General features: G+C 37.6%; 1 protein-coding gene across 2 annotated transcripts in view; it reads left to right on the top strand.

The window, feature by feature from the left end:
* The window catches only part of cpe (carboxypeptidase E), a 38,432-nt gene extending 23,777 nt beyond the window's left edge, over nucleotides 1-14,655 (top strand). For both annotated transcript variants that reach the window (XM_017717443.2, XM_017717444.2), the window contains exons 4-9: nucleotides 2,247-2,364; nucleotides 4,977-5,159; nucleotides 7,415-7,554; nucleotides 8,615-8,714; nucleotides 10,846-10,964; nucleotides 12,989-14,655. In XM_017717443.2, coding sequence (XP_017572932.1) covers nucleotides 2,247-2,364; nucleotides 4,977-5,159; nucleotides 7,415-7,554; nucleotides 8,615-8,714; nucleotides 10,846-10,964; nucleotides 12,989-13,087 — 759 coding nt within the window. In that variant the 3' untranslated portion in view covers nucleotides 13,088-14,655. The remainder of the gene's footprint in view (nucleotides 1-2,246; nucleotides 2,365-4,976; nucleotides 5,160-7,414; nucleotides 7,555-8,614; nucleotides 8,715-10,845; nucleotides 10,965-12,988) is intronic.
* Nucleotides 14,656-27,807: the final 13,152 nt, after the last annotated feature.

The raw sequence follows: 27,807 nt of genomic DNA, 5'->3' as shown, positions 1-27,807 counted from the left end.
TTTTTGATGCCTGAAGTTCTCTTTGAGTGGCATTAGCTGTTCATGGTGAGGTGGGGTTGTGTAATTGTTTGGGGTATAAGAAAATATTGATACACTTGAGTATCGCAGTATTATGTTTTGTGATACTGTATCAATTTATACTTAGTAGTTTACATGCAAAGATTGACATTCAAAGATGTCATTAGACTCTTCCACCAGTAACATTCGCATAAGCAAACCTAGCTGATTAGTAATGTTACCAGCAATGGCTGAATCCGAAAGACTTAGACTGGTGTTCTAACGATTAGACCCACCTATCGAGCGTACATGTCATTACTATAGAGTAGTAACTTTGTTTAATGTTAGCTCAGTTAACTTTAAGTCAAACTGTGCAGTTTAGTGTATTGACTAGCTTAATATTACTACCTAACCCCTGATAAGGTGATTTGCTTAAAATATCCTACTTAAATGCTGTTAACATTTTCTGATAAGGAGGTATGGATGAGGCTTAAGTCAGAAATTGTACAGCATTTATTATTACAATGCCTTAGGGGTCAGAATGTAACTACTGCACCGTTTAAGGTGGAACGGACTACAGCTTTGCGTGATTTAGGCTGTCAGAATGCCCTACTTATGGTTTTATGTAGGGAGCTGCCTATAAATATGCCCTTCGGTAGGACCTTTCGACAAGGCAGCACAGTGTGTCAGAACAAGGCTTTCATTATATGGCGAATACAACAAAGCTTTGATACACAATAACGTACCCTCCTGACAACACACTACTGATATCACTCTTATTTTTTTGTTTTTGTGATATAGGAAAATATTCATTCTTTTTTTCAGACTGCGCAAAAAGTAGTGCTATGATGCTGGATGTTACAGGAACTGTGGTACATGCAGATTCCACTGTTCTGATTGCATACAAGTAAACTTTCTTCTCAGATTTTATGCATATGATGGTGTGTTTTTTTATACTAGGACAATTTTCCTAAAATCAGATTTGAAAAATCACAATATATTGCCTTGCTTACAGTATCGCAATGTAGTGAATCATCACGCCTTTGTTGTGATATGTATCAGGTTCTTGCAGTACTGATCCCTAGTAATTGGTACTGTTTTTTGTAATAGAGTTTAGTTTAGTCAGAATCTGCCACGTTTGCCTTTTACCTATTATAAACCAAACTGTAGAAGAACCCCAGGTCATAAGAGTCATCTGCAAGTTATAATATTATTAAATATTCCATCATATCCTGTGGAAAATACGTTTGCATGTTCTTTGTATGAAGTAAGAAGCATTACAATACTTGTATTCTCTGTGTGCCCGATCACGCTTAATATATTGTCTTATTTCAGTTGTATGACTCTGCACATTAAAACGTGTAAAGTTAAAGAAAAGAGTTTGAATTCTTGCTGCAGTGTTGAGCTATGAATGTAAATTCCTAAGCCAACACACTTCAGGCAAAAAGAAAACGCACCGAAAAAAGTTTAAAATCAATGAAAATTGAACAGAAAACCGAATAACGACTTTACTTTTTAACTTTAAATTAGTGAATTCTTTAATTCATTATTTAATTCATCAAAAAAGTATTAGTTGAACTTTTTGTGCTGCACACAGATTTCACAGTTGGTCTACCAGGCTTGAAACGATGTCAGCATGCTGTAAAGGGTGAACAGATGTACCACGCTCCTTTACAAATGATATTTGTATTGAGCAGAGTGGCTGATTTGACTATTTATCCATTTGGAAAAGGAACGTATGTGGAACTGTCTTGCTGCACCACTCGACCATGCGGGCCGTAGAAGTCACGCTACCATTACCATGTCAGTCATGTCATTCAGAGGTGATATGTCTAAAACAGGCCTTAATGGCACTGCATTCACTTAAGACAGCTAGGTAGATGGTTATGGTAAACACAATAATGCTTAAATGAAAGGTTTGGATATGCTTTCTACTTACGAGCAACAGAGCATGTTGCGTGATGGCAGTGGATGGTTTTTGAGTAGCCCCTCCCGTCTCTAATTCATTGCATGATTTCTTGTCCCATGAGAATCGGTCAAAAACATAGACGTATTATGTTAAAATTGCATTTCCCCACCGCCTTGCGTAAAGCTAATACGGCCTGAATAGAGCTTCAGACTTGCTGTGACAAGTGTGTGGTGTTATCATGTTTGAGAAGCGTCACCTCTGTGTGTGTGTGTGTGTGTGTGTGTGTGTGTGTGTGTGTGTGTGTGTGTGTGTGTGTGTGTGTGTGTGTGTGTGTGTGCAGCTCGCTCCTGAGACGAAGGCAGTGATTCACTGGATCATGGACATTCCGTTTGTGCTGTCAGCCAACCTTCACGGAGGAGACGTGGTGGCCAACTACCCATATGACGAAACTCGCAGCGGTGAGAAAGCAGGCACAGAGCTTCCCCACTCCTTTTACCCACAACACGAGCAGAAATACTGAGGATTTATTGGTTTGTGGCAAGGTCCACACACACATTTTGACCCAAAACTGGAGCCTTCACAGTCGTAGTTCTTCGTATTATTTTATTGGTTAGAATAAAAAAATTCAAGGCAGAACAGGATTACCACAGGTCCCCTTTCCGTTTTACACTGTATGCAGTTGATTGTGAATATAGCCACACTGTAGTTAATTGTAGACATAGCCAAGAACTGCTTTCTGTCGAAATTTTCAGACAATTCTGCTCTTATTGGCCTCAAAACAAATTTTTTTGGGATTTTTTTTTTAAAGCAAGAGGTCCATCCAGTCGTGATTAAGAGACAAGGGTATATCAGTGTCTACTTGAATAGCAAATTGAACTGAAAATACAACAATGATTGTGCATTTAAGAAAGCCCAGTGCAGATTGTTCTTTATGAGATAGTTGACTGAGTAGGATTTATTTAACCAGGGTTTTGTGGCAGGTGTCCTCCTTTAATACTGTGCTTTGCTGAGGGGACAAGATTGATATGTTGATTTAAAGAGCAGGCAAAAAAAGTGGTCTAGCCTCTGATTCTTTAAAGATCATATTACCAGTGGTGGACAGTAACTAAGTAAATGTAATTCGTTACAGTACTTAAGTAGTTTATTCGTGTATCTGTACTTTACTTAAGTATTTCCATTTTGGGTGACGTTTTACTTTCACTCCACTACATTTGAGAAATCTGTCGTTCCTTTAGTTTCTGTGTGTATAAAAACGTAACATGTCAAAACAAAAGAAGCGCAAAGCCAGAGCACCAATCAGGGCACAGCGGTCACTTTGTTCTGAGCTTGTTTTGACCTGTTGGTCATACCGACCCAGTGCAGCACCTGGTTCTACATCAGTGCAGCAGCATAAAAATATGGGAGCACATACGTCACCTAAATGATGAACTAACCTAACTTTGTGTAAATAGAGCACAATATAGAAATATGTCCACATGCAGTCGTGACTGACGTGTTTCTTTTTATCTGAATTCATACAAACACTTTCATTTTATAGTAAATTAGTTTGGGTTAGTTTATGTTTATGAACAGAGACCGACAGATCAACACAGTAAAGGAGCTCACCTGTGATCCTGAGTTTAAAGCCAGTTTTTATTAAACTTGTAACTAATTTACAAAGTAATCTTAAACTGAAACTTTGCTTGTGTGTAAAAGTGATTTCAGAGCCACTCGGTTCTCCCTGATGGAAACTGTTTCCCTTCAGTGTTTTGTGCTTATGTTCATTTTAACAGACGTCAGCGTCACTAATTAATGACGTTCTTTTAAAAGACTGGTTTACCAAGAGAGACGCTGGAGGACTTTCACCTAAAATGAGTTCATGAAGAGAGTCTTGTTATAAAAATGATAACAGGACATCAGAGCCAGAATTAATCTTTTAGTACTTTTACTTTGATACTTAAGTACATTTGAAGGCAAATACTTTAGAACTTTTACTCAAGTTGAGGTCTAGAGTAAGGACTTCTACTTTTACTGGAGTGATATTTTACCTTGGGTACTTTAACTCAAGTACATGGCAAAACTGCAGACTGTCTTGGGGCTAGAAACTCTTTCCACCTCACAGCGTTTTCAGTGCTTGTGTTCACTAAGTAAGTAATTGTTGCTGCCAAAAAGTTTAATCGAATTGACTGACGCGATCTTATGACAAACTTTTTGGTGAGCTTTTGAGAGAACCGTATGGATCTTTCTGTTTTTACTATGTCTGTTTTGTGTCCTGTGGTTGGTGGCGTTTGACTTTCCCCAGTAGGTTATTATAAGAAAGTTCCTTATTTCTGTTTGAAGGAACAAAGCCTGTATGAGGACATGTAATTGTTAAAGTACATGTGGTCCTAGCTTCACAGAACAACACCTGTTTAACAGCCACGTTTATAAGCCTCAGTTAAGAGCACCAGAGGAATGGAGAAAAAGAAAGAGCAGTTTAATTGAAGGTTTGAAATGAGTAGCAGATGTTACAGCAGGTGGAGTTTATGTGTGTAAGTGTACGAATATTGATGTACGACATGGAAACATAACGTGATAAAATTCTTCCATGTTATTCCGCACTGACAGATATATGTTCCTAATCTAAAATGTTTAGTCTGGATAATATTTTGGTCTCTTAAGAGACATTTTGTTCAAATATATTTGAAACTGTGGGCTTTGCAGTCAACAATCAACACCTTTACAACTGTCAGTATAAATATAGATAAAAAGATCTGTGGCTTTTTTGTGACAATCACTTCTTGTTCCAAAACATTTCCACCTAACTCTTAACCTTTTTTACAATATACAATTTCAACACTGAAAATAGCTTGCAAGCTAAATCTGCTATCCTCTGCACAAATGGGTAGACTTGTTCTCCCTCTTTGTTTACTGGATTAAAGGCTACTGTTCAACATTCACGCTTTTGACACTAGTACCAAATTAAGACGGCTTATTAATTTGATTGAACCAGCCTTGAATGCTCATTACCAAATGGTCCAGGTCGATTTGCAATGTGTAATGATTCTTTATCACCCTTAATGTGTCTCTTTTCTCTCCTTTTTCTTTTTAGGCTCTACTCACGAGTACAGTGCAAGTCCTGATGACTTGGTGTTTAAGAACCTGGCCAAGGCGTACTCCAGCTACAACCCCGTCATGTCAGACCCCAAGCGGCCGCCATGCCGCAAGAATGACGACGACTCCAGTTTCAAAGAGGGCATCACCAATGGAGGGGCCTGGTACAGTGTGCCTGGAGGTACAGCCCTACATGCATCATTTGACATGTTGAAATATAATTTGAAGTCACTTGTACAATGTTGATTTAGATTTTATACACTAGACAAAGAAAGATGTTTTTAGATGTTTTAAATATTTAAAATATTTTAGGAACAGCAGCACTAAAAAAATAGTCAAATGTGTCAATTTGAAAATGTAATTAACCTTATATTAATATGTTAACAGAATGTAAAACACTGTTTATTGTTCTGTTAACTTACTATTGAAAGATAAATAATACATTAATTATTTGCAAACAGATCTGTCAAATGATCTGCTTCTACAATGACCAGCACTTTTGTAATACGAAGTGTTCTGGAGAGATAATGTATGGGCTCCAGCTGATGTGATAAGTTCATGATGGATACCAATTTGAAGGGGCTAATAATTCTGATGAACAATAATATCAGTCAATTTAATGTTATATTTATATATATTTGGACTGTAATGTTACTTTCCGATAGTTTCAGGTAGGTGTGCTTTATTGACATGATTGTAATTTGTCCACTGTTAATTGTGAAATATGAGTTTTCAATTGACACATTTCTTAAACTCAGTTCACCAGTTAACGTGTGTGTGTGTGTGTGTGTGTGTGTGTGTGTGTGTGGGGATGCATATTTGCATTTCTAGCTCCCTGTTCAAAATTGTGTTTTCAGATAAACAGCATTTGCTTCTTGGTTATATTGGTAGGCTTAAGTAATATAAATATTGTATTACTTTTGTGTTATAATGTTTTATTCTAAAGATTGGATCTAGATTTTATTTGTATCTGTTATTTTATGTATGAGCAGGAGCTTGGTTCGGATAGCCAGCAGTAAGTCAGATTGGTTTCCAGTCAGGGTTGGTCTCCGCCAGGGCTGTCCGTTGTCACCAATTCTGTTCAAAACTTTTATGGACAGAATTTCCCGGAATTTTCCAAGCGGCGGATGGTGTCCAGTATGGTGGCCTCAGGATTTCACGTCTGCTTTTTGCGGATGATGTGGTCCTGTTGGCGCCATCAGGCCAGGACCTCCAGCTCTCTCTGGACTAGTTTGCAGCCGAGTGTGAAGCGGCTGGGATGAAAATCAGCACCTCTAAATCTGAGATCATGGTCCTCAGTCGGAAAAGGGTGGAATGCTCTGTCCAGGTCGGGAGTGAGTTCTTGCCCCAAGTGGAGGAGTTTAAATATCTTGGGATTTGTTCACGAGTGAAGGAAAGATGGAGCGAGAGGTTGACAGGCGGATTGGAGTGGCGTCTGCAGTAATGGGGACCCTATACCGGTCCGTCATGGTGAAGAGAGAGCTGAGCCAGAAGGTGAAGCTGTCAATTTACCGGTCAATCTACATTCTGACTCTCACCTATGGCCACGGGCTTTGAGTAGTGACCGAAAGAATGGGATTGTGGATACAAGCGGCCGAAAGGAGCTTTCTTGTCAGGGTCGCCGGTCTCTCTAGAGATAGGGTGAGAAGATCAGTAATTCGGGAGAGGCTTGGAGTAGAGCCGCTGCTCCTCCATGTTGAGAGAAGCCAGTTGAGGTGGTTCGGGCATCCGGTAAGGGCGGCCTCTGGACGTCTCCCTAGGGAGGTGTTCCAGACATGTCCGACGGGGAGGAGGCCCCGGGGAAGACCCAGGACATGTTGGAAGGATTATATCTCTCAACTGTCTTGGGTATGCCTCAGTATCTCTCCGGACGAGCTGGAGGAGATGGCGGGGGAGAGGGAGGCCTGGGTCTCTTTGCTTAGGCTGCTGCTCCCGCGACCCAGACCCGGATAAGCGGTTGAGGATGGATGGATGGATGGGTTATTTTATGTATTTAATGTTTTGTGTTTACCAGTTAAGCCTGTATTGCTGTTATGTAGTTAAACAGGAGGGCGCCGATTCATATTAGGCTCCTACGTGGTATAACTGTCTGAGGCGTCACTCTTTTATCAGGAGGCAAATCTCAGAGATGCCACATCCAGAAAAATCACAAAAAATATCAGCTGTGTCATTTGACAGCTGTGTCAAATTACATATACAGTTCTGTACAACTGTATATAATCAAATCACTTGTACAAAGACTGCTCAGCTGTATGACTATTAATTCACACACGCAACAGTCCAGCAAATACATGTAGCCCTACTTAACTATATAAATCACTTGATTGTAGTCCCTACAGGACTATGAAATCACATCTGCAATCACAACATAACAGTACCAAATCACATGAACTGTATAAACACGTTTCTTTCCTTCTTCTCTTATCTGTCTCTCAGGCATGCAGGACTTTAACTATTTGAGCAGTAACTGTTTTGAGATCACGCTGGAGTTGAGTTGTGATAAGTTTCCTCCAGAGAACACCCTCAAAATGTACTGGGACCAGAACCGCAACTCCCTCATCAACTACGTAGAGCAGGTGGGTGTGTTTGTCTATAGTGATGCTTATTTGCGTTTCTAGTTGCCTATTCTAAAACTATGATTTCAGATAACCAGCATTTGCATATTGGTTGTATTGGTAGGTAGGCCATGCACTTATTGAAATAACTGCATGGAAAAACTACAGTTGATGTTAACTGATGTACTTACAGAGACACTACAACTAAAAATAAACATAGTTTTTCTTCTGGTGACTCTGAAGATGATGCGTATTTGTTAAATAAAAGAGCACAATTATAGCACAGGTCAGTAACTGTTACGGTGGTAGTATATTGCCATTTTATATTTTGGCCTTGAAAGTGTAATTACTGTAGTAGAACAGAAACATGGCTGATTTTCCAAAAGCTGTGAGCCATTTTTTCAGTTTGTGAAAGCTTCATGGATGCAAATGGATTTTTTGGTTTTTGCCATTTCCAGTATGGAATTGTTATTGTGAGTTTGCTGCACCCATGCCCTAGTAGCACCTGTTTTTTTCTCTGCAGCGCTTCCTCATTTCTGTTGTTTTAATTTTAAAGGACTCTGATCATATCAGGGGTCTGAAAATGAACAGAAAGGCCCTAATTACACAGCAATATGATGTCTAAAGACAGAATGAAAAATAGCACTGAATCTTAAAATAGCACTGAATCTTAAAATAGCACTGAATTTGATTTTTAAAATTGTGTAGCAACTCTGTGTGAGGATATGCTAAAATGTACGCTGTACCATATAGGCAGCTTTTTGTAGGCATGATATCTGCCTGCAGCATAACTCATAACATGCATTCTATGTACAATGAATTTGGTATTAATGCAGGATATCAAATCACCCAGCGTGTTTAAAATTTCAGTTATGTTCATGTGTGGGAATATTACTGTCTTGCCTGAAAGAATCAATAAACGATCTGGTAATTGGTGTTTTTTTTTTTTTTTTTCCATTATTGGGGGCTGTTATTGCGGTACCTCAGTCAACCCTCCATGGGTACAGGCCTATTTGTAGACTTTTTGGTTGTAGGATGTTAGTGTGTGTGTGTATATATGACCCCTCTTGTCTTCTGGCAGGTTCATCGTGGAGTAGCAGGTTTTGTGCGTGATCTTCAGGGCAATCCCATCTCCAATGCTTCTGTTTCTGTGGAGGGCATCGACCACGATATCACCACAGGTGTGCACACAAACACACTCGTACAAATGCTGTGCAGAAGTCTTAGGCAGCCATGCAAACTGTTTAAAACTGTTTACCCTTAGCGATAAAAACGCCATTTAATATTAGAATAAAGTTACAAATAAGCATAAATACAGTTCAACAAAACAAAAATGTAGTATTGTTTTCAGTAAAGTCATTTATATGTCGGATAGAAGAATCCAGGTGGATGAACACAGGTTTGGTTTTCTAACTTAAACTCCAGCCATCACTTCAGTTCAGTTCCATCAGCAGCACTCTTAATTTCATTTAATGAAGTTTGGAAGTGGTTAACCTAACACAATAACGCACATGAAATCGCAATGATTTGTTACTTATCTGTTTGTATTTACTCCAGTGATATTGTTCACTGCGCAAAAACCTAGTTTTTTACACCAATAGAAACATGCTGCACTTTGCGTTGTGTGAACAATTGATGATGATTGGACCAATAGAATTGGTCCAAAATATTCATGAATGCTAACATATGTATAAGTAAATGTTAGAACCTTTTCCAAAATCGAGAAAATATTTTCATAATGTACATTATGACTGTGGTAAACAAATGCAAGAGTATATACACAAGATTATTAGTATATTGCTGTTGTCAGTAGGAAACCTTGTATCTTCAAAAGAAAAACTGTCTCTAAAAACCGTTACAGGAGAGGGAACAGCATACATTCATTTTAATATATAGTACTGTTCAAAAGTGTTAGGCACGCAACACACATTATCAAAATATATATATATATATATATGTATGTATGTATGTGTATGTATATATGTGTATATATATGTGTGTGTGTGTGTGTGTGTGTGTGTGTGTGTGTATATGTATGTTAAAAAGCAGCTCCTGGTTTGACCAATCAGTGCTTCAGTAAATTGTCCACATAATGTAATTGATGACATTAACAATTGTCTGTGGTGGCTGTGAAGGTGTCAAAGGAAAAAAAAGGACCCAAGAAATTCTTGTTACTTTTTATTGTTTTTATGTTTATTTGAATTATGAATACGACTTTATTCTAATGTATATTGTGATAAACTCACTGCTGAGGTAAATTGTTAAATTTGCTTAGATGCCTAAAACTTTCGCACAGCACTGTAAGTCAGTGGAACCAGAATTTTTCGTTTTGGGTCATTTCTTTTGGTCCATTCCTCATGAAATTTACACATAGTGTAAAGGGCAACAGGCATGTTAAATTGTGTCAGAAACTGAAAAACACCAAAAATGGAAATACGAGGCTTTCTTCCAACAACAGGGTTATATATGTTAATTAAGCATTTAATTAAAATCAGTACATTAGATATCTATGAGATTCTAGATTTAAAGCGGCATGAATTGTGCAGCACTTTTTCATGGTTTCATGCACTGCTTTTTCATATAAACTGATGCTCACTTAGTGTGCCAGTGCACTTGTGACAGATTAGGTGGTAAATGGGGGAAGATGTCAGAGAATTGACCTGTTTAGACATGAGAGTAAATATGATGGAATAGGCTGCCACCTGGTGGCTACTTCAGGTATTACAGCAGCACATCAGCAACAATAAACCATTCAATCAGTGTCCCCATTTGAGATGTATTGTTCATATTTTAAAACATCAGTCTGTACAGGGACAGCAACTAAAAGCTGTTTGGCTAAATCTGCAGTCATGTTCTTGTTAAAGGGGAATTTCACCAAAATATCTGTATAGTTCAATTGTTAAGTTGTAAACAAAGTCATTCAGAGAGATTATAGAGAAACTTGCCAAGTCACAGTGTTGGTGATAACACTATGCAGTGTTGTAAGAGAATGTATTTTTTTTTTCAGTTTGATCATATTTTACATATTAAATTATCTGCATTCCATATTTAAAAACTTGTGTAGGTTCACTGGTGTTTTTGGATAGTAAATAAAATTGCTTGATTGGTACTGTGTACATTGCAAGCCCTGGTTCCTATCACCACCAGTGTAAAGTAACCGTTTAACATTAACCCACTCTGAACGACTTAAATTAAAAAAACAAATAAAGTAAATCAGACAAATAAACATGTATGTAAATATATTTTGTTTTGCATAATATTCCTGTGTTTTATAGGTAACATACGTCTCGCTCTCTCTTTGTCTCTCTCTAGCTAAGGATGGTGATTACTGGCGTTTATTGACTCCTGGTAATTATAAAGTTTCTGCATCAGCTCCTGGGTACCTCACTGTAATCAAGAAAGTGGCCGTCCCCAACAGTGCTGCTACTCGGGTAAACGCCCATACTGACCTCACAGCACTCAATTTGATTGCCATTCTTTAGGAAGCAGTTTGATGATTCATAAAGGCTGGCATTTCACCATGATTGAGTTTGATTAGATTATTTTGTGTACAGTCCTTTTGTAAAAATACACTTGAATTAGGGCTGCCTGATGAATCATATTTTATCAGCATGAAGATATGAGTTTCTGCAATAAACACACCATTAAGGGACATGATGAGAGAACAGATCGATTTACATGCACAGTGCCAGTGTGACGCAATTACATTGTCAGGAAAGAGTGTTAGAAGGTACTTCCTGTGCTGGGCTTGAACTGTGCTCTCCCTCATGGAGAGAAAATAACTTTCAGCAAAATAGCCAGCAGAATACTGATTACATGTTAAACGTTTACATCTGTAAACTGATCTAAGTAATCTGAGTACTTTCCATTACTTTTGGATTACTTGACTTATTAAAGTCAAAACAGAAGAAAAAAAAATCTAGAAGAAATTTAACACAAGGCAAACAGAAAAACTACAATGTTTTATGAAACAACATGATAGATTAAAGGTGACTTGTCTGCTCTATCTGTGCTATTTGTACTTCCATTTGAGAACTGGCTGTTCAGAAAAACTGTGGAGCTCATTTTGTGCATCAAACCAGGTCACTGATCTCGCATTGAGCAATGTGGCCAAATCTGAGTGGTTTAAGTGATACTTTTTAATCCCACAAACGGGGAAATTCCACCTCTGCATTTAACCCATCCGTGAAGTGAAACACCACATACACACTAGTGAATACAGACACACTAGGGGGCAGTGAACACACTTGCCCGGAGCAATTGGGGGTGAGGTGTCTTACTCAAGGACACCTCAGTCATGGACTGTCAGCACTGGGGATTGAACCGACGATCTTCCGGTTACAGGGCCAGTTCCCTAACCTCCAGCCCACGACTGCCCCCCAAAAAAATGTATATCTCTTACACAAAGATCATAAATATGTACAGTATAAATTCAACAAGTATGAGTTTAAACATAAAAATAGCAGTAAAAATAGTATGAAGTTCATCAACAGTAATTATAAAAAGAGACCATGCTAGTAACTCTGACTGGCCATCATCACAGATCAATTAATGCAAGGACAAAAAGACATGGATCGATGCATATCTGTAGATGTAAGTCAATACTGGTGTGTGTTTAGCTATGCTGCAGTGCTGTTTTTATTTTCTTTTTTAACCTAAATTATTTTAGAGACTCTTGAGTGATGCACTGACTGCAGAGCACTTTAAATTTCGTTGTACTTGTGACGATGACAATAAAGACCTAAATCTAAAGATTTGTATTTTATCTGCTAAAAGGCCTGTATTGGTTCATAAGGCATTGTGTGCTGCTTGGGATGATTGCATTTGCAATGTAATATGTAGTCACTTCCTCAGCACAGAAGTCAATGTATACTATGAGCTTAAAAAGGCGTATTTTCACATAAAAACTCAAGTCAGAGCTTGAGCTTATATATGTGAAAATGAAACTAACTCTGCCAGTCGCGTCACCATCAAATGAGTTTACTAATGAAGAATCAGGCAAGGTGGAAAACCAGGAGAAATGTGTAGTATCTTCAGAAAAATGCTGCAGATAGTAGCTCTGCCATTAAAAATAGGCAGAACTAAAACTTCACTAGATTGTATGCGGTTTGAATATAATCCTGCCTTGACGTTTTTATAATATACCTATACTCTTTTTTTTCTGTAACTGTAATGAAATTCAGTTACTTTTGTTGTATCCTGATTACATTACATAGATTTTGTTACCCAACTTTGATGCGCAGCTAAAAAATCACTGTCTTAGAACACCCAACCTATAGAAATGCTTCAAACGTAATGATTCTCACTCTTAGTGTCGTGTGAAATGTGTGAAGATAAATCAACTACTATCACAACAAACGTGCATCACTATAAGGAGCTCTTAAAGTGTGTAAGTATGTGTGTGTGTTATTTTTTGTATGGAAAAAAATCTCTTTTTTATAATCTTTCCTCTTAGCTTGACTTTGAGTTGGAGTCATTGGAGGAAAGGAAGGAGGAAGAGAAGGAGGAGCTCATGGATTGGTGGAAGATGATGTCAGAGACACTCAACTTCTAACTGGCCAAACCAGTCACTGTCAGGTTCTGATCGACTGAGGGTATCAAGAGCATCCTGGGTGTAATATATTTAATCATTGTTGTGTGTGTGCTCGCCCACATTATGGTAGCTTTTTCTTTTTTTGTTTTATTTTGAGGGGCACTACATGTGGACTGTCATATATTAATCATATCTTGTATATACAATACTATAAGTGCTGCATTAAGACAGAAGCAGGTTGGGCTCTTCTCAGCCAGAAAGAAGACCTGTGAACGTCTGCACAAGCGTAGACTATAGTTTCACTTTATAAAGGGTCCTAATGTCGTGCTCTTCGTTAAAGAATCACTGTTTGTCTTATTGATGGGTTCTTTTTGGCAAATATTCGTAAAACATCTAGCTTATGGGTGTTGTTGCTACAAAACATCAATAGTCCACTATCTGCGTATGTGTCCACATAGACACACGTACCAACACACACACATTCAGGTATTAAATAACGCAGATGGTGTGGTTTTATTGATCGATTTATCTTTCCTTTTTGAACCATGTGCTGATGTTGTTGTTGTGAGATACTTCCATGGCCGCGGTCACCACTTCCACCAACCTATCAGAAAGCACTGTGTCGTGAACGAATGTACGTGTTGAAATTACTCATATCGATCACTATAGATTACGATTGTGACCAGTTATGACTGAAGCCAGTGTAGAAGACAACTGATCATATTTATGCTTTGCATCTCCGTCTCTGTTGAAACACTGTCCTGTGGATTTTAACGTTCGATTTTGTTTTTCTTTTTTGCTATTTTGAAAGGGAGTTGCATCGATAACTCGTCTCATATGTAGTTTTAATGATATTATTGAATATTTAAACTGATTCTGAATGCTGAAGAATGTTATCAGTGAACTCCTTTAATATTAGAACTCTATAGGAACCTAAATAATTCTATTATAGTTATAAGCTTGTATTATGTATGTTCTTAAAGTTACACTTTGAATTTAAAGCGGCACAAACGTGAGAGTTATTTCTGTAAAGACAGAGACATAGAAAGGTGCGTAGGCTTTTATAAACTATACCAAAATGCACAGCTGTGTGAGAACGAGAACAATCGGCGGTCTTTATTTAAAGAACACTCTGTAATATATAAATCCTGCAACTGTAAATGTCTGTTTACCATCTCACTATATGTATCATTAAGATTAGAAGTATATTTAAACTTGCACTGCAAAATGTCCTGTGTTAAAACAACACCTACAGCAACAGTGGAAACTCTCCTGTGCAGGTGTTCATTTAATGCCTAGGATTTTGCTCTTAGCAGCACTACACATGAATGCAAACAAACCTACTGAAGTATTAATGACGTCATAAAATCTGTCTAAACCTCTAACGCTTCAATATCTGTCTCTCGTTCAGAGCTTTATGAAGAGTTTCAGTCACATCAGAGTTAAACCCAAAGCCATAGCACTAAAGATGATTTAAAACCCATGCTTCTATTTCTCTTTCCAAATTTAAGTGGTACGTCTTGTATATGAATGTAACAATGATTTCAACTGAATTCAATTCACAAATTAAACTTCCCTTTCTGTTGTCAGTCTGCTGTCTTTTTCTCTTTTTTCTGCTTTTCTGCCTTTGCTCTATTTATCAGGGTTCCTGTGGATCCTTAAAAAAGGCTTTTGAAGAACTTTTTTTACTATTAGAATATTAAATTTAGGGATGACCAGGCTTATTTTTAGATAGGGTACTTATTAAAATAAGCTCAATCCAGTTCAAATCCTTTGCTCATAGAAACAGCATAAACTGAAATTATACCAGTGGGGTCTTCTATACCACCGATTTCTACACATCGAACTTCATTATTACAATTAATTATAAATCAGTTATTTAATAGAAGCATATAATGTTTAAATTCCGCAGGTGTTGTAGTAACAAGCTTATTTGCTTTTAAGTTTTGGTTAGAAACAAAAGGGTTCAATTCTTGAAAGTTAATCAGTCAGGATTTTTTTCCACTGTGATATCTAGGTAGATCCAGTCAAGCGAGCTCTCCCATTGGTTAGGACTTCAGGAGCTGAACAGAAGGCCTAACATGTTTTGGGAGAAAGACGTTACTCTAGGTGTGTTGAAGCCTCAAATGAAGCACTGAATGTCTTAGACACTTCAAATGTCTCCATTCAATCATGCAGAATCCCACTGATAGCGCTAGTAAAATTAACGTTATGACAGAGGCGTGTTGTTTTTGACATTTACGGCCCAAACTGAAAGCCTACCTCTACACTGTAAAAAGTGGCTTGTCAAATCTACTTAAAAATTACTTTGTGTAAATTGACTTGTTTTATTCAACCCAAATAAACACTTTGGATTAAAGATTTTTTTCAATCAAAGTCATTTTTTTAGTTGAATAAAGGTAATTCATTTGCTTGTTACCACATGAAGCAATGTTTTTTAGGTAGAGCTGATGAGCCTTTTTGTACAGTGTTATAATCATGGTTCACCACTGCATTATTCACAACCTGCAGCAGTGAAAGTGGTTTAAACATCTATAGTCTGGATCTGCTTTAATGTGGAAAATGAATGTGCAGTATCTGCAATGCTTGTGTATCTAAACATGAGCATGTACAATGTGAGCAGCTGTTCTAGCCTGCTTTTTGCCGTTTTACACAAGTGACTTGTTGAAAAAGAAAGTATCACAGAGATGTTTTGCTGGCTGCGGCCTCCCTTGTTAGTGTTCCAATTCCAGAGAAAGGAGCAGGTACTGCTCACACATTACAGCAGTATAGAAACAGTGTATTCACAGCGCTAAAATTATTTCATATAAACAGTAAAAAAATACATCCTTTAAAGCACTATTTTTCACAAACCAAAGATTTTACTGCAATATATTAAAGTAACTGCTAGTCACATCATCAGGGTGGTCAAGAAAACTGACTCCTAAAAAATACTATGAAATGTTTATTTTGAAAAAGCCAAACTTCTGAACATATCAGTCCAGAGTTTCACAATATGCACATCATACTAGAAATAAAGTAACTTGTAGACAAAGGACACAAAGACTGGGAAAGGACCCAGATGGGGTGAATTGGGCATCCCTAATTAATTCCAAGATGATTCCTGGAGAAGATTTTGTACTTCAAACTAGTCTGCCAAGTAAGACTACTGAGTTGACTGCGGCCCTGTGGTCAGAAACTAGAGAAAGGCTTTTATTAAATAAAATATGAAGAAAAAGTCATGTAAGTGCTTTCTATGGAGAATGTATTAACTTATTTTCATTATATTGACATTGTATTGACATACGGGGCCTGAAGCTATAGTGCCTGACAATGGTTAAATGGATAACACTGTTATGAAGCATTATTCACAAGGAATGGGAGACATATAGCTAGAATGCTGCATGTATTTCTGCTTGAGCTAAAGTACAAAAAATGCAATATAGTAACATAATAAAAGTATTTGTTTCTTTTGTATTTTTTTTTTTTTTTTATTATTAACCTGTTACATACAGTTGTATGCAAAAGTTTGGGCACCCCTGGTCAAACGATATGTTTTATTGAGTTTTTATCAGTGCAATAGCTTTTATGTCAAAACATTACATCATCCTGTGAATTCTGACATAAGCTGTTCAGGAGGCAAATACTAAAGTATTATTTTTTTAATATATATGTTAATTAATGCTTATGCATGTGTTATGAAGTCACTTTGTAGGTAGCCTTCAAATAAGGTTTTACACTATTTTTTGTGCATTACTGTGGGTAATAAACAAACACCCCAACCCATCTCCCCATTGCCCTGCATACAGACGTATGCAAAAGTTTGGACGTGCAAATGGCTTGAGCGTCACCTACAGCTGTCAAAGTCGTTGCTTAGCAGTAGTGTCTCAGCAGAGTGATACAGTGTTGGTGAATAGCTCATGATGATATGGCGAAATATCAGCACGGTTAGAACGCCTCTTAACCAATCCGCTTGCCGGAACTAACGGTTGTATAATATACATTTAATGCACTATATTCTTTGTCATATTAAAACTGAAAAGTCATTGTAGAACATATGAATAGAACTCGAGTTTCCAGGACTATTTTAAACTATAGAACACATTTAGTGAACTACTGTAGCAATACTTTTTCTTTATGATAATACATTAGATATGTGGTCAATGTTAAACCTGAAAGTAGCTTGTCCCATATTATAGTTATTTTTCTTATTATTAGTCTTAGCTGCAGTTGCATGTAAAAGTTTGGGCACCACTGGTCAAATCGTATGTTTTGTTGATTTTTAAGTGAAAATAAGTAACACATCCTCTATAGAGAACACACTTCTGCACATTTTAATACACATTTACTGTTCACCTGCTGAATTGTCCTAAAATGACAGCACATTTTATAATTTATGCTTTTTCCCGATATGTTAAACTCGTCAAAAAGAATTCTTGCATTAAAAGTGCAGAAAATGTCATAGTGTGTTTTCTTACTATATTAACTTATTTTCACTTAGGAAATCAACAAAACATCATTAGACCAGGGATATTGATACTTTTTAACATAGATTTTTCATTTTACATTACATTTTTCATTTTTTATGTTCTTTGTAACCCCAAACAATAGCAGGCCTCTACTGTTAGTGTTGGGATTCTGCACTTTTTTTGTTTCAACATGCTTTGTATATTGCAATCATTTCCCCGTAACCAATTAGTAGAATTATAATATTAAAACTCACCTAAACTAAATGAGCAAATAAAACATGAAGAACTCTTTCATAAATGATGTCGCTGTGGTAACAAAATCTCATCTCCAAAATGAAAACTTCATAGGACAAGTAAGATTTTGGATCAATTCTATTGGTCCATTCATCATGAATTGTTCACCAGGTTTTGATAGGACAGCGATGATATTTCCAAAGCCATAATGAACGTAGTTTCTAATTCTAGGCAAAGTTGGTTCTAAAGTTTTCAGTCATATTCTACTGCTGCATTTTGCTTAAGTAAAGTTAGTCTGGTTCCATTGTCACTGGGTGCTTGTGTAGCAGATCTGAGCAACCTCTCTCATTATTCTTCCCGTGCCTATCAGCAGAGCTCGGATCAATAGTATTGATCGAGATGGAGCCAGCGCTCCAGTGCAGCTCGACAGTCAGCCTAGCGGGACTTCAGAATGCCTTAAGCAGCAATACCGTCCCTCCAAGGTGTGCCTGCCTCATTACTGTAAGCACAGCATGGTAAGAATAGCATTGATATGTATTTAATTAAAGATAAAAATAAACACGGGCCACGGTCTCCCTCGAGTGATGACCCCCATTTCTAATGAAATGAATTAAACAACAGTACGACGTTTTTACTGGCCAATTATTTTTGGACTACAGTCGCTTCTTTTGTACTTGTTATTGTTTGAGCTTGCTTGATGTTCTCTCTTTATTATTTTTGTGCTCTCACTCATGTTTGTTCCTTAATTTCTTTTCCACGTACAGTTAAGAGACTGTAGCTCATCTATTGATGAACAACTTATGTTAGCCATCCAATGATGAATGGAGCGGAGGAAGTACAAGGTAGGTGTTTCTAATAATGTGGACAGTGAGTGGAAGTACAAGGTAGGTGTTTCTAATAAAGTGGCCAGTGAGAGACAGTTAAAGGTAGGTAGGTGTTTCTAATAAAGTGGACAGTGAGGGGAAGTAATTTAATGCTTTCTTGCAGGTGCACATGTTCTTATCTGTTGTTACGTATTTCATGTGTTAGTATTACACAGGTTTGCGATCACATGAAATGTTACTAGTGTGGATGAGACATTTTCTTATTGCCTCCCTTTTCTACAGATTTTGCAAGTACAATAAAGTACTATAAATGCATTAAATCTTCAGTTCAGGCCTAACCAATGGGAGAGTCTGCTTTGCTATGTCTATCTAGAGAACAACAAATAACCTGAACATTTTTTCCATGGGGTCTTTCAGGCATTTAACCCCTTTGTTTCCAACAAAATTAATAAATGACATAAGTATTACTACAATACTTGCAGGGTTTAAATGCAACAAGCATGATATTAATACAGTTGTATGCAAAAGTTTGGATGCCCCTGGTTGAATTACATTTTGTTGATTTTATGAAAATAAGTACACATCCTCGACACAGAACAGACTTAATGCACAGTTACTGTTTGTTTCCTTTTTTGTGGCCCTGCGAAAGTTACTTAAAAAAAAAACTGTTAAACTCAGCGAGTAAACAGAAGCTGTTCACTACAATTAGTAGAAGATACAATATTTAACTGTATTCTCTGAAGAAGATCTGTTATTTTCACTAAGAAATTCAAGAAAACTTGCAGTTTGCCTAGGGTTGCTCAAACCTTTGCATACAACTGTGATTGAAATGAACCACAAAAGATTTTACTTTACAGAAATCATGAGATCTTCTTTGAAGGCCTAGAAGGCCCTGAAATTTGTTCAGCATCTATCAGCATAAGTTTGTCATTCTTATATCGGGGTCCTTTTGGGCTAAAGTAAAATGATGAGCAAGAGCAAGGCATGTGAGCAAGAGCCAAGCAGACTAGGTGCTGAACCAGCAGAACAGAATGAAATGAAGAAAACAAAGGAAATGAGAACAGTAGAAGCGTGAACAGCCAAAGCCAAGCAGAAGAAAAGTAGAGTACGTTCCTCAAAGACATAAGAACGTAAGTAAAAGCACTAATATTTAAAAAATACTCAAAGATGTACAAATCTATCAACTTTATTTGCTTTAAGGCCATTTCTCTGAAACAGACAATAGAGGGCACTATTATTGAGGGCACTTGTTAGCCAGCTTGCATTCCGTCTTGGGGCCTAGTGGACAGTCAGTGTTTTCTCTGACATAATACACCTGATTCGAATCAACAGCTAATGCCAAGGTCTTGAGCCTGACGCCTCTGGTTTGAAGGCTGTGTATTGTTATAGATTAAACAGTAAAGTCTTGCTTGAAAAAATGATCATGTTCATGCAGGCTGCATATGATTAATCTCACTTTTCCAAAGTGTTGACAAAAGCATTCCAACGTATCCTTTTGCTGTGGGAAGAATATGTGCCAGGTGGATCAGTTAAGCACACACACACACACACACACATCGTTGTTTTTATACAGTGGTGGGACGTGTTCTCCTGATCAAGTCTAATGGCGACACATTTACCGAATGGCTGTGGTCTAATTAATTCTGAATTTCATCATGATGACCTCGTTTGCGGGAACTTTATGGGGTCCGTTTTTTTTTTTTTAGTGATCTATGCGTCTAAACTGTCTGTAAAAGAAAATGAGTTACGCATCATTTTGAGGCGAGGGGGTTTTGCAGACAGCAATACACATGGTTTTAAGTGGAAAACATACTTTTTTTTGTTTTAAAGTGAAAAGTAAGAAGTCCCCCCAGAAGTGGGACAGAAGGCTGCCTTAAGCATACTGCCCAAAAATATTATTCATGTGGAGTTTCACCAAATAGACCAGACGTTGTTCACTGGAGTGTGACTGCTTAGCTGGCTTTAGCATTACATGTTAGCTATTGTAATCGACAGTTAGAATTATGCTCATTCTTAGCTGTTGTGATGGTGTTTAGGGCTAAGCCTAATCCCTGTCCTGGAAGCCAACCCATTGTGTTGTAATTAATAATACAGTTTTGGAAGAAATTATTTTTACAGTTATGCAAATTATGCAAAAAAGTAAAACAAAGCAAAGAAAAAACAAAAATGGAGATGTGAGTGATATGTATGTAACTATAGGTGACAATAATATGACCCATATTATAAATGTGTAAGTATCTATGGAAAATTTTGTTTTCACTGGTTCAACATTTTAATTTACGAGTGTGTGTGTGTGTGTGTGTGTGTGTGTGTGTGTGTGTGTGTGTGTGTGTGTGTGGGAGAAAGCTTTGCTTTGACTGGAGGCCTGTTTCAAATCCCCCCTTTCTCTCCTCCTTTCTCCTTCCTTCTTCCTCTGTTCCTCTTTTGTTCTTCGGGGTGGCCTAACCTTCTCTTCTTTCGCCTCGCCTTTCACATCCCTCCATCCAACTCCATCTCAGTTGTGTGTGTGTGTGTGTGTGTATGTGTGTCTGTGTGCGCTGGTGCCTTGAGCTTCCTTATCGTTCCATGCTGTGGCTATTTCTTTTGATGTGGGGCAACAGTTGATTTCACTAGAGCTTATTAGTGTAATCATGTGTGTATGTGGGTGTGTGTTTCATGCACTGTCAGGACAAAAATGTCAGCAGTAACCTGCACTGTGAGGACCAACAAACATGGGCCTGATTTTGTGAACAAGAGCTGCATTTTTTTTTTTTTTGAGACTAATAAAGGGAAACCATTTTTTGTAGTTACTGAGATTAAAGTTTGGATTAAACTGCAAAATTCTTAATACATAGGTACTGACATGGATGTGATTAATATGAGATATAATATTGTTATTTAGAAATACTTATATATATATATATATATATATATATATATATATATATATATATATATATATATATATATATATATATAGTACTGTGCAAGTAGGAGACCACACTTTAAAAACTGAATGTAATATAATTTTTTCAGTATTTTATGTGTCCACCGTTTGTCTTAATTGCAACATTCTGATTGACATCAGTTTTTGAAAGAAATCTACAGGGATAGTTTCAGGCGTAGAAATTGGTTGCACTTTTTGCTTCTGACAGTCCAATTAATCAGACACATTCAGTGATTTGGAGGTCTGGACTCGTGGGTGGTCAGTTCATTGTTCTGAGGACACCGACAATTTTTTGCAAAATTTTCTACTCTTTTCTATTTAATTGTTCTATTTCATAGTGTTGAGTTGGAAGGGTGGACAGGATTTTTTTCACATCTGAAGCAAGAGTGGAGCTTAATTTTCTCCTTTCTCTCACAGATGAAAATTTTGAGTGTTGTTTATATAAGGGGTCTACTTGGTCTTGCCCAGTGCCATTTTTTACTACATCTTTTAATAACTTTGAAATATCTTTTATTCATTTAGAAGTCAAGTTAGAAGTTTTTTCACTTATTTTCCTTTGACTTTCCCTTTTCGAATGCAAGTGTATTCTCTTATATCTAATATTCTCAGAAATATAGCCTGAAAGATGAATAACTCATAGTTTCAACTTAGAAATTCAATAAATGAAGGGTGGTCTTTGGCTTTTGCACAGGTCTATATATAACACATATGGAATGTACAATTATTACAAGTGACGAAACATGGCTATTAGACCTAGGCCTTCTTACAAAATTCATCACCTTCATACATCATCTTCACTCACCCTTTGGAAAGTATAACACGATTGGTTGATTCCTCTGTCACTTCGTAATTATGCTGATGGTTAATCTAAAACATTAGGCCTTCTCCTCGGCTCCTGAAGTCCTAGCCAATAGGAGAGCTCACTAAGCTATATCTCGATACTGTGGATTCCTCGTTGGCCTATTTTCTGCTTGGCATTTCGAGAATTTTACTTTTTTGTTTCCATCCAAAACTTAAACAAGCAGTGCTGTAATAGGTGCAAAGTTTAAAAAGCTTGATTCTATTGAATATTATTTGAATAATATTTAATGAATGTGAACAGACTTACATTTTTTAGGACAGGCCATGAGGGCTCCCCTCTGATCCTTGCATATAGTTACTTACATAAATATGATACATATGGAATATATTATGACATGTAAGAAGTAAGGTATGTATGAGCCCACATCCTGAGATTGTATAAAATCAAAACTGTGTGTGAGACAAAGAGAAATGAAGAGGTCACTTACACTGTTTCCTGTAATAGCAGATATGATAATTACTTTTTTCTCCATACTCTGTAGATCTTACTGTTTAGAAGGTGTAATATTTTCTAAATGATAACATTATTCTCTGCAGTGTGTGCTCATGCGTTTGCACCTGTTGTAGTTTGTGTCAGTGCATCAGAGAGAGTGAACTGCATTTCAACAATTATACACTGAACACCTTTCAAGTAAATCTATTAATCATGAGTTATGGTGGGCTACAGTAGGGGGCACAGCATGGAAGAGCAATCAGAGAGAGATGTGTTAAATAATACTCAATTCTATTAATGCAATTCTCTCATAGATTTCTATGGGCTTTAGGTCATGGAACTGGGATGGCCATGGCAAAACCTTGATTCTTCTGTCAAAGAACCATTTTTGTGTTGATTTTAAGACGTGCTTTGGATCATTGTCCTGCTGAAAGATCCAAACTATGGCTCAGTTTAAGCTTCCTGGCTGAGGCAGCCAGATTTTGATTTAATTTCTGCTGGCACTTGATGGAGTCTGTGATACCATGAGTCGGAATAAATTGTTCATGGCCTTTGGAAGAAAAACAAATGTACTTCATGTACTTTAAATGTACCAAAATGTACTTTTTACCTGGCTATCTTTGTGTCCAAGCTGCACTGGTGTTTGTTGCCAGAAACCTGTATTTTGGTCTCATCTGACCATCGAACACAGTCCCACTGAAAGTTCCAGTAAAATTTGGGAAACTGTAGGGCCTTGAGTTTGTTGGTCCTTGACAGCAGAGGCTTTCTTCCAGCTATATAGCTGGTGTTTGTGGTCTGGGAGACGTTCTGACCCTAAGACTTAATTAATTTCTGATCCGTGGATATTTTTTGTCCTTTTGAATCATCCTCCTCACTGTACGTGGGGTCAGTGTAGATGTTCCCAGCAGATTCATAACATCTCCTGCTGTTTTAAGCTTCATAATTATTGCCCTGATGATGGACATTTTCAACTGTTTATATATTTTCTTGTTCCTGATTTGTGCAGTTCAGCAACCATTTTTCACACATCACTGCTGTGTTTGCTGATCTTTCTCATAGTGATAAATGACTGAGGGCATTTGGCTTGTGTTTCATCTCATATATATTCCCCAGTGAAACAGGACATCATCCAGCTGACCATTTAAGAGTTCCTAATCGCTCAGATGAACTTTAAATCATAAAATATGAATGGGAACATACTTCTGTTAGATTTCATGCTTAAGAATTTCTAGGGGTGGCCCTGTTTGTTTCATGGAAAGATTTAGTTACACTAAATAAAGGTTGGATCTTTGCTAATATTTTGATGCAAAGATCAGAAGAATAAGTAATTAAGACTGTTTGTTTGTTTTTGCATCCCATTTTACTCATGTTTAACAGGGGTGCTGACATTTGTGGACGGCATTGTATAAGTGTATAAGGGACGTTATTGTTACATATTGGTACTTACATATAATACAAATGGGACATTATTATTATTTCGAGGTACTTATATAGTATATAATATGGGATGTGTGTGACCCCAAGTCCTGACTTTATATAAAAAACAATCTGTGTGTGTGTGTGTGTGTGTGTGTATGTGTGGGTGGGTGGGTGGTGATTCCCTGTATCCTGCAGTGTGTGAGTCAGCTCAGAGAAGTTTGAGGTTTATCCAGTGCAGCAGCTGCTGCAGGGCAGACAGCATCACAGAGACAAGCAGTCACCTCCACGCTCTAACACACACACACACCCTGCCAGTGCTCTGCCACAGCCAATCTGAGCACGAGAGGTCAGCGCCTGAGGTCCACACGCACACATTTTTGTTATCTTACACATGTTAAATTCAGCAAATAAACAGTTATTGTGCATTTTGTGCCATTACAATGAATATAGAGTCCTGTGAAGTCTGATTTAATGAGATAAAAAGCTGTTTATCTGGGCAGTAACTGTATGTGTTTAAAAAAACACTAAAGAAAACTGAATAAATAGTGATTTTATATGTTTTTACAACACTTTCCTCAAAAAATGCATTTGAATTAATACAATACAAAATACTACAATACTTAGAAGAATAAAATTAGGCCTCAGGCATCTCGGTGCATTCAGTCATTGCTTGGATTTGTTCATTTCCAAAAGCGGGTCACCTGACTTAATTTAATGAAGGATTGATTAATTGAAGTAGGTGTTGAGCGGTAGCTGTAGATACTATGTTTTTACTAGCAAAAACACACTTAATGCAGAGATAAATATTTGTAAACAATTTGTAAACACTGCACAGTATTGTATAATGTACTACACACAGTTAAGTGTGTATATATATATATATATATATATATATATACACACAATATACTCTAAACAATACAATGGAAGTGAAGATATTTATGATATACTATATACGTTATGCTTAAAGTGAAAATACATTATACATACTATATATATTTTCCATTTTCTTCCATTGGTGAGTGAGTGATGGTACAGAAATGAATAGAGGAGACAATGTATAGATATTAAACTTCTCTTCCTCTATCTCACTATATTGATTCAACTCTTCCTCTCCTCTCCAGATACAGGGAGCTGTGTCCCCCCTTTCTTGTCCTCCGTCAATCCCTCCATTCCACTCCGTGGTGTAAATCAATGGATAGATCGCCTGTGGAGAAACAGAAGTGACAGGGACGAGTGAAGGACAGTGAGAAAGCAGGGCAGAGGAATAGGAAGAGGGAAAGGAAGATACAGTACTTGAAAGAATGCAAAACGACAGTGAAAGTCTGTGTGTGTGTGTGTGTGTGTGTGTGTGTGTGTGGTGAAAGTGCTCAGAGGCATGTCTGAGCCTTTTGTGTCCTTCCCTGACCACCTCATACTGCTACCGGCCAACAGGGTGGGTGCTGAACAATAAATTAAGTTAAACCTGTAAATTAAGGAGGCCCACGTAGAGCTCAAAGTATTTTCACATGTGGAATTTGCTTCTCTCAGATGATGGCGAACAAACATTTACCAGAGCATGTTTGCATTTCATAGCATGTAAAACGATCTGATTCAGGGCATGGTCAGTGAGATGCTAATTCAGAATGATGCTAGCCTGCCCACCTCCAGCTATGCCACCGCAATGCCTGCTACTCTGGCCAAGTATCCCAGGTCCATGTCTTTGGCAGCTATGTGCATTTATTTTGGATGAGGGTTAGTTTTTATTACACATATGCTCCCTGGGGTGTGCTAAGGCAGCTACGCTAAAGCTTAAGGAGCATTCCAGCATAAAACTAGCATTCAGTATTTTGAAAGAATTTAGGCGGTTTTGTTATTGTTGAATTTATCATCCATTAGCTGTTTCTTACTAAAGAGCTCGGGAATGTGATGTCATTACTGAGGGCATTATGGGTGAACCATTACTGTGGCAGTGCTAATCAGTCTGGGTTCATTTAGAATAATGAATAATGAATGAGTTGTTTCTACCTGTTTTCCTTGATTTTTGGCTGATACATTATATGGCCAAAAGTATGTAGACACTCCACTCCTAATTACTGAGTTCAGGTGTTTTGGCCACAGCTTTTGCTAACAGGTGTCTAAAATCAAGTACATAGCCATGCACTCTCCAAAGACAAGCGCTGGCGGTACCACCTTTGCCACAGTTTCTGCTAGAACTGTGTGTTGGGAGGTGAAATGAGTTTCCATGGCTGAGCAGCAGCACACAACCCTAAGATGTGTGACTGGTGATCTAATATGGGTTTTTGTTTTTTATTTAATACAGCAAACAGTAGGGGTGGGAATCTCTAGCCACCTCACGATTCGATTCGATTACTATTCAGATGCAATGCGATTATAAAACGATTATCGATGCATCTTGATGCATCTTTTTTTCTATACAGGAGTTCTATTTTCTCATTGTGTGAGGACTTGGTACCTTTTAAAGCAAAGTATTTGTAATGATCCATAATGAATTTACTTCCAATATCTTTTATTAATAAGTCAAATGGAAATGATGTGGCATATAAACTAGCAGGCTCTCATTCACTGCTCTTGTTTGGAGCACGTGAGATGCTGCAGCCACTGATCTGTGATAAAATACGCAGATACGGTGAAATGACATCCAGAGGCAATAGGTGTCCACGCAGCATCTTACAGCCGTCCTGCCTGCTTTCTTCAGTGATTTTATCAGTTTTGGTCTCGTTGTAGAGCGTGGAGGAATTGCTGTGTCAGTAAATATCTTCGAAACAGGACGTGTGCAACACAGCAAGAAAGCCCTGTTTCTGTACTGACTGAAAACTGGCGTGCAGAACAACTGCAGGTTGTTTGCATTCGTAAGCGATGCAGTTGGTTTGCTGGTAAGTTCAATCGGCAACGAGAGACTGTCAAACACTAAAATGTTGTGAAGATGAAGCTTCTCTTTCGAATGTTCTCGTTCCACCTTAAATGGTGCCGCATTTACATTCAGCGCCTCAGGCACCATTTGGAATGGGAAAATTCGAACAGAAAGCTGGAGAATGAGAAGCGACTTCAGCCTCGTAAAACAGCCGAACACTGAGAGACATTTTACAAGCAGCTGGTCTACTTCAGAGGAAAGGTATTCTAGCAGAGACGGGTGAAAGAGCTAAAGCTTAAAGCTTAAAGCTCAGCAAAGTGAGTCCACGTTTCGTTTATATTTTTAGCCTATATTAGGACATCAGCACATACTGAGACATACTGGATATTAAATTGTTGTGGCTCCCAAGGTGGTCTGATTTAATGTTGAAAGGTCAATATTACATTATAAATTAAATATTTAGAAAATCAATTTTTGACATTTTTGAATGAATTCAGAATCGTTCACGTCTGCATGGCGATGAATCTAAGAATCGTTTTTGTCCCGCAACCCTGTCAATCAGTAAAAATACAGTATTTAATACAGTACAGCTAAGTTAAATATGGCAGCAACTGGGTTAAATCCGCAGTGGCTGAGTGAAATACGGCAGTAACTGAGTTAAATCTGCAGTGGCTGAGTGAAATACGGCAGTAACTGAGTTAAATCTGCAGTGGCTGAGTGAAATACGGCAGTAACTGAGTTA

This window comes from Pygocentrus nattereri, chromosome 22, assembly GCF_015220715.1.
Source record: "Pygocentrus nattereri isolate fPygNat1 chromosome 22, fPygNat1.pri, whole genome shotgun sequence".
In the NCBI taxonomy this organism is placed as follows: domain Eukaryota; kingdom Metazoa; phylum Chordata; class Actinopteri; order Characiformes; family Serrasalmidae; genus Pygocentrus; species Pygocentrus nattereri.
Note: the sequence above shows the minus strand (reverse complement) of the source record. Positions and strands in the feature narration are given on the sequence as shown.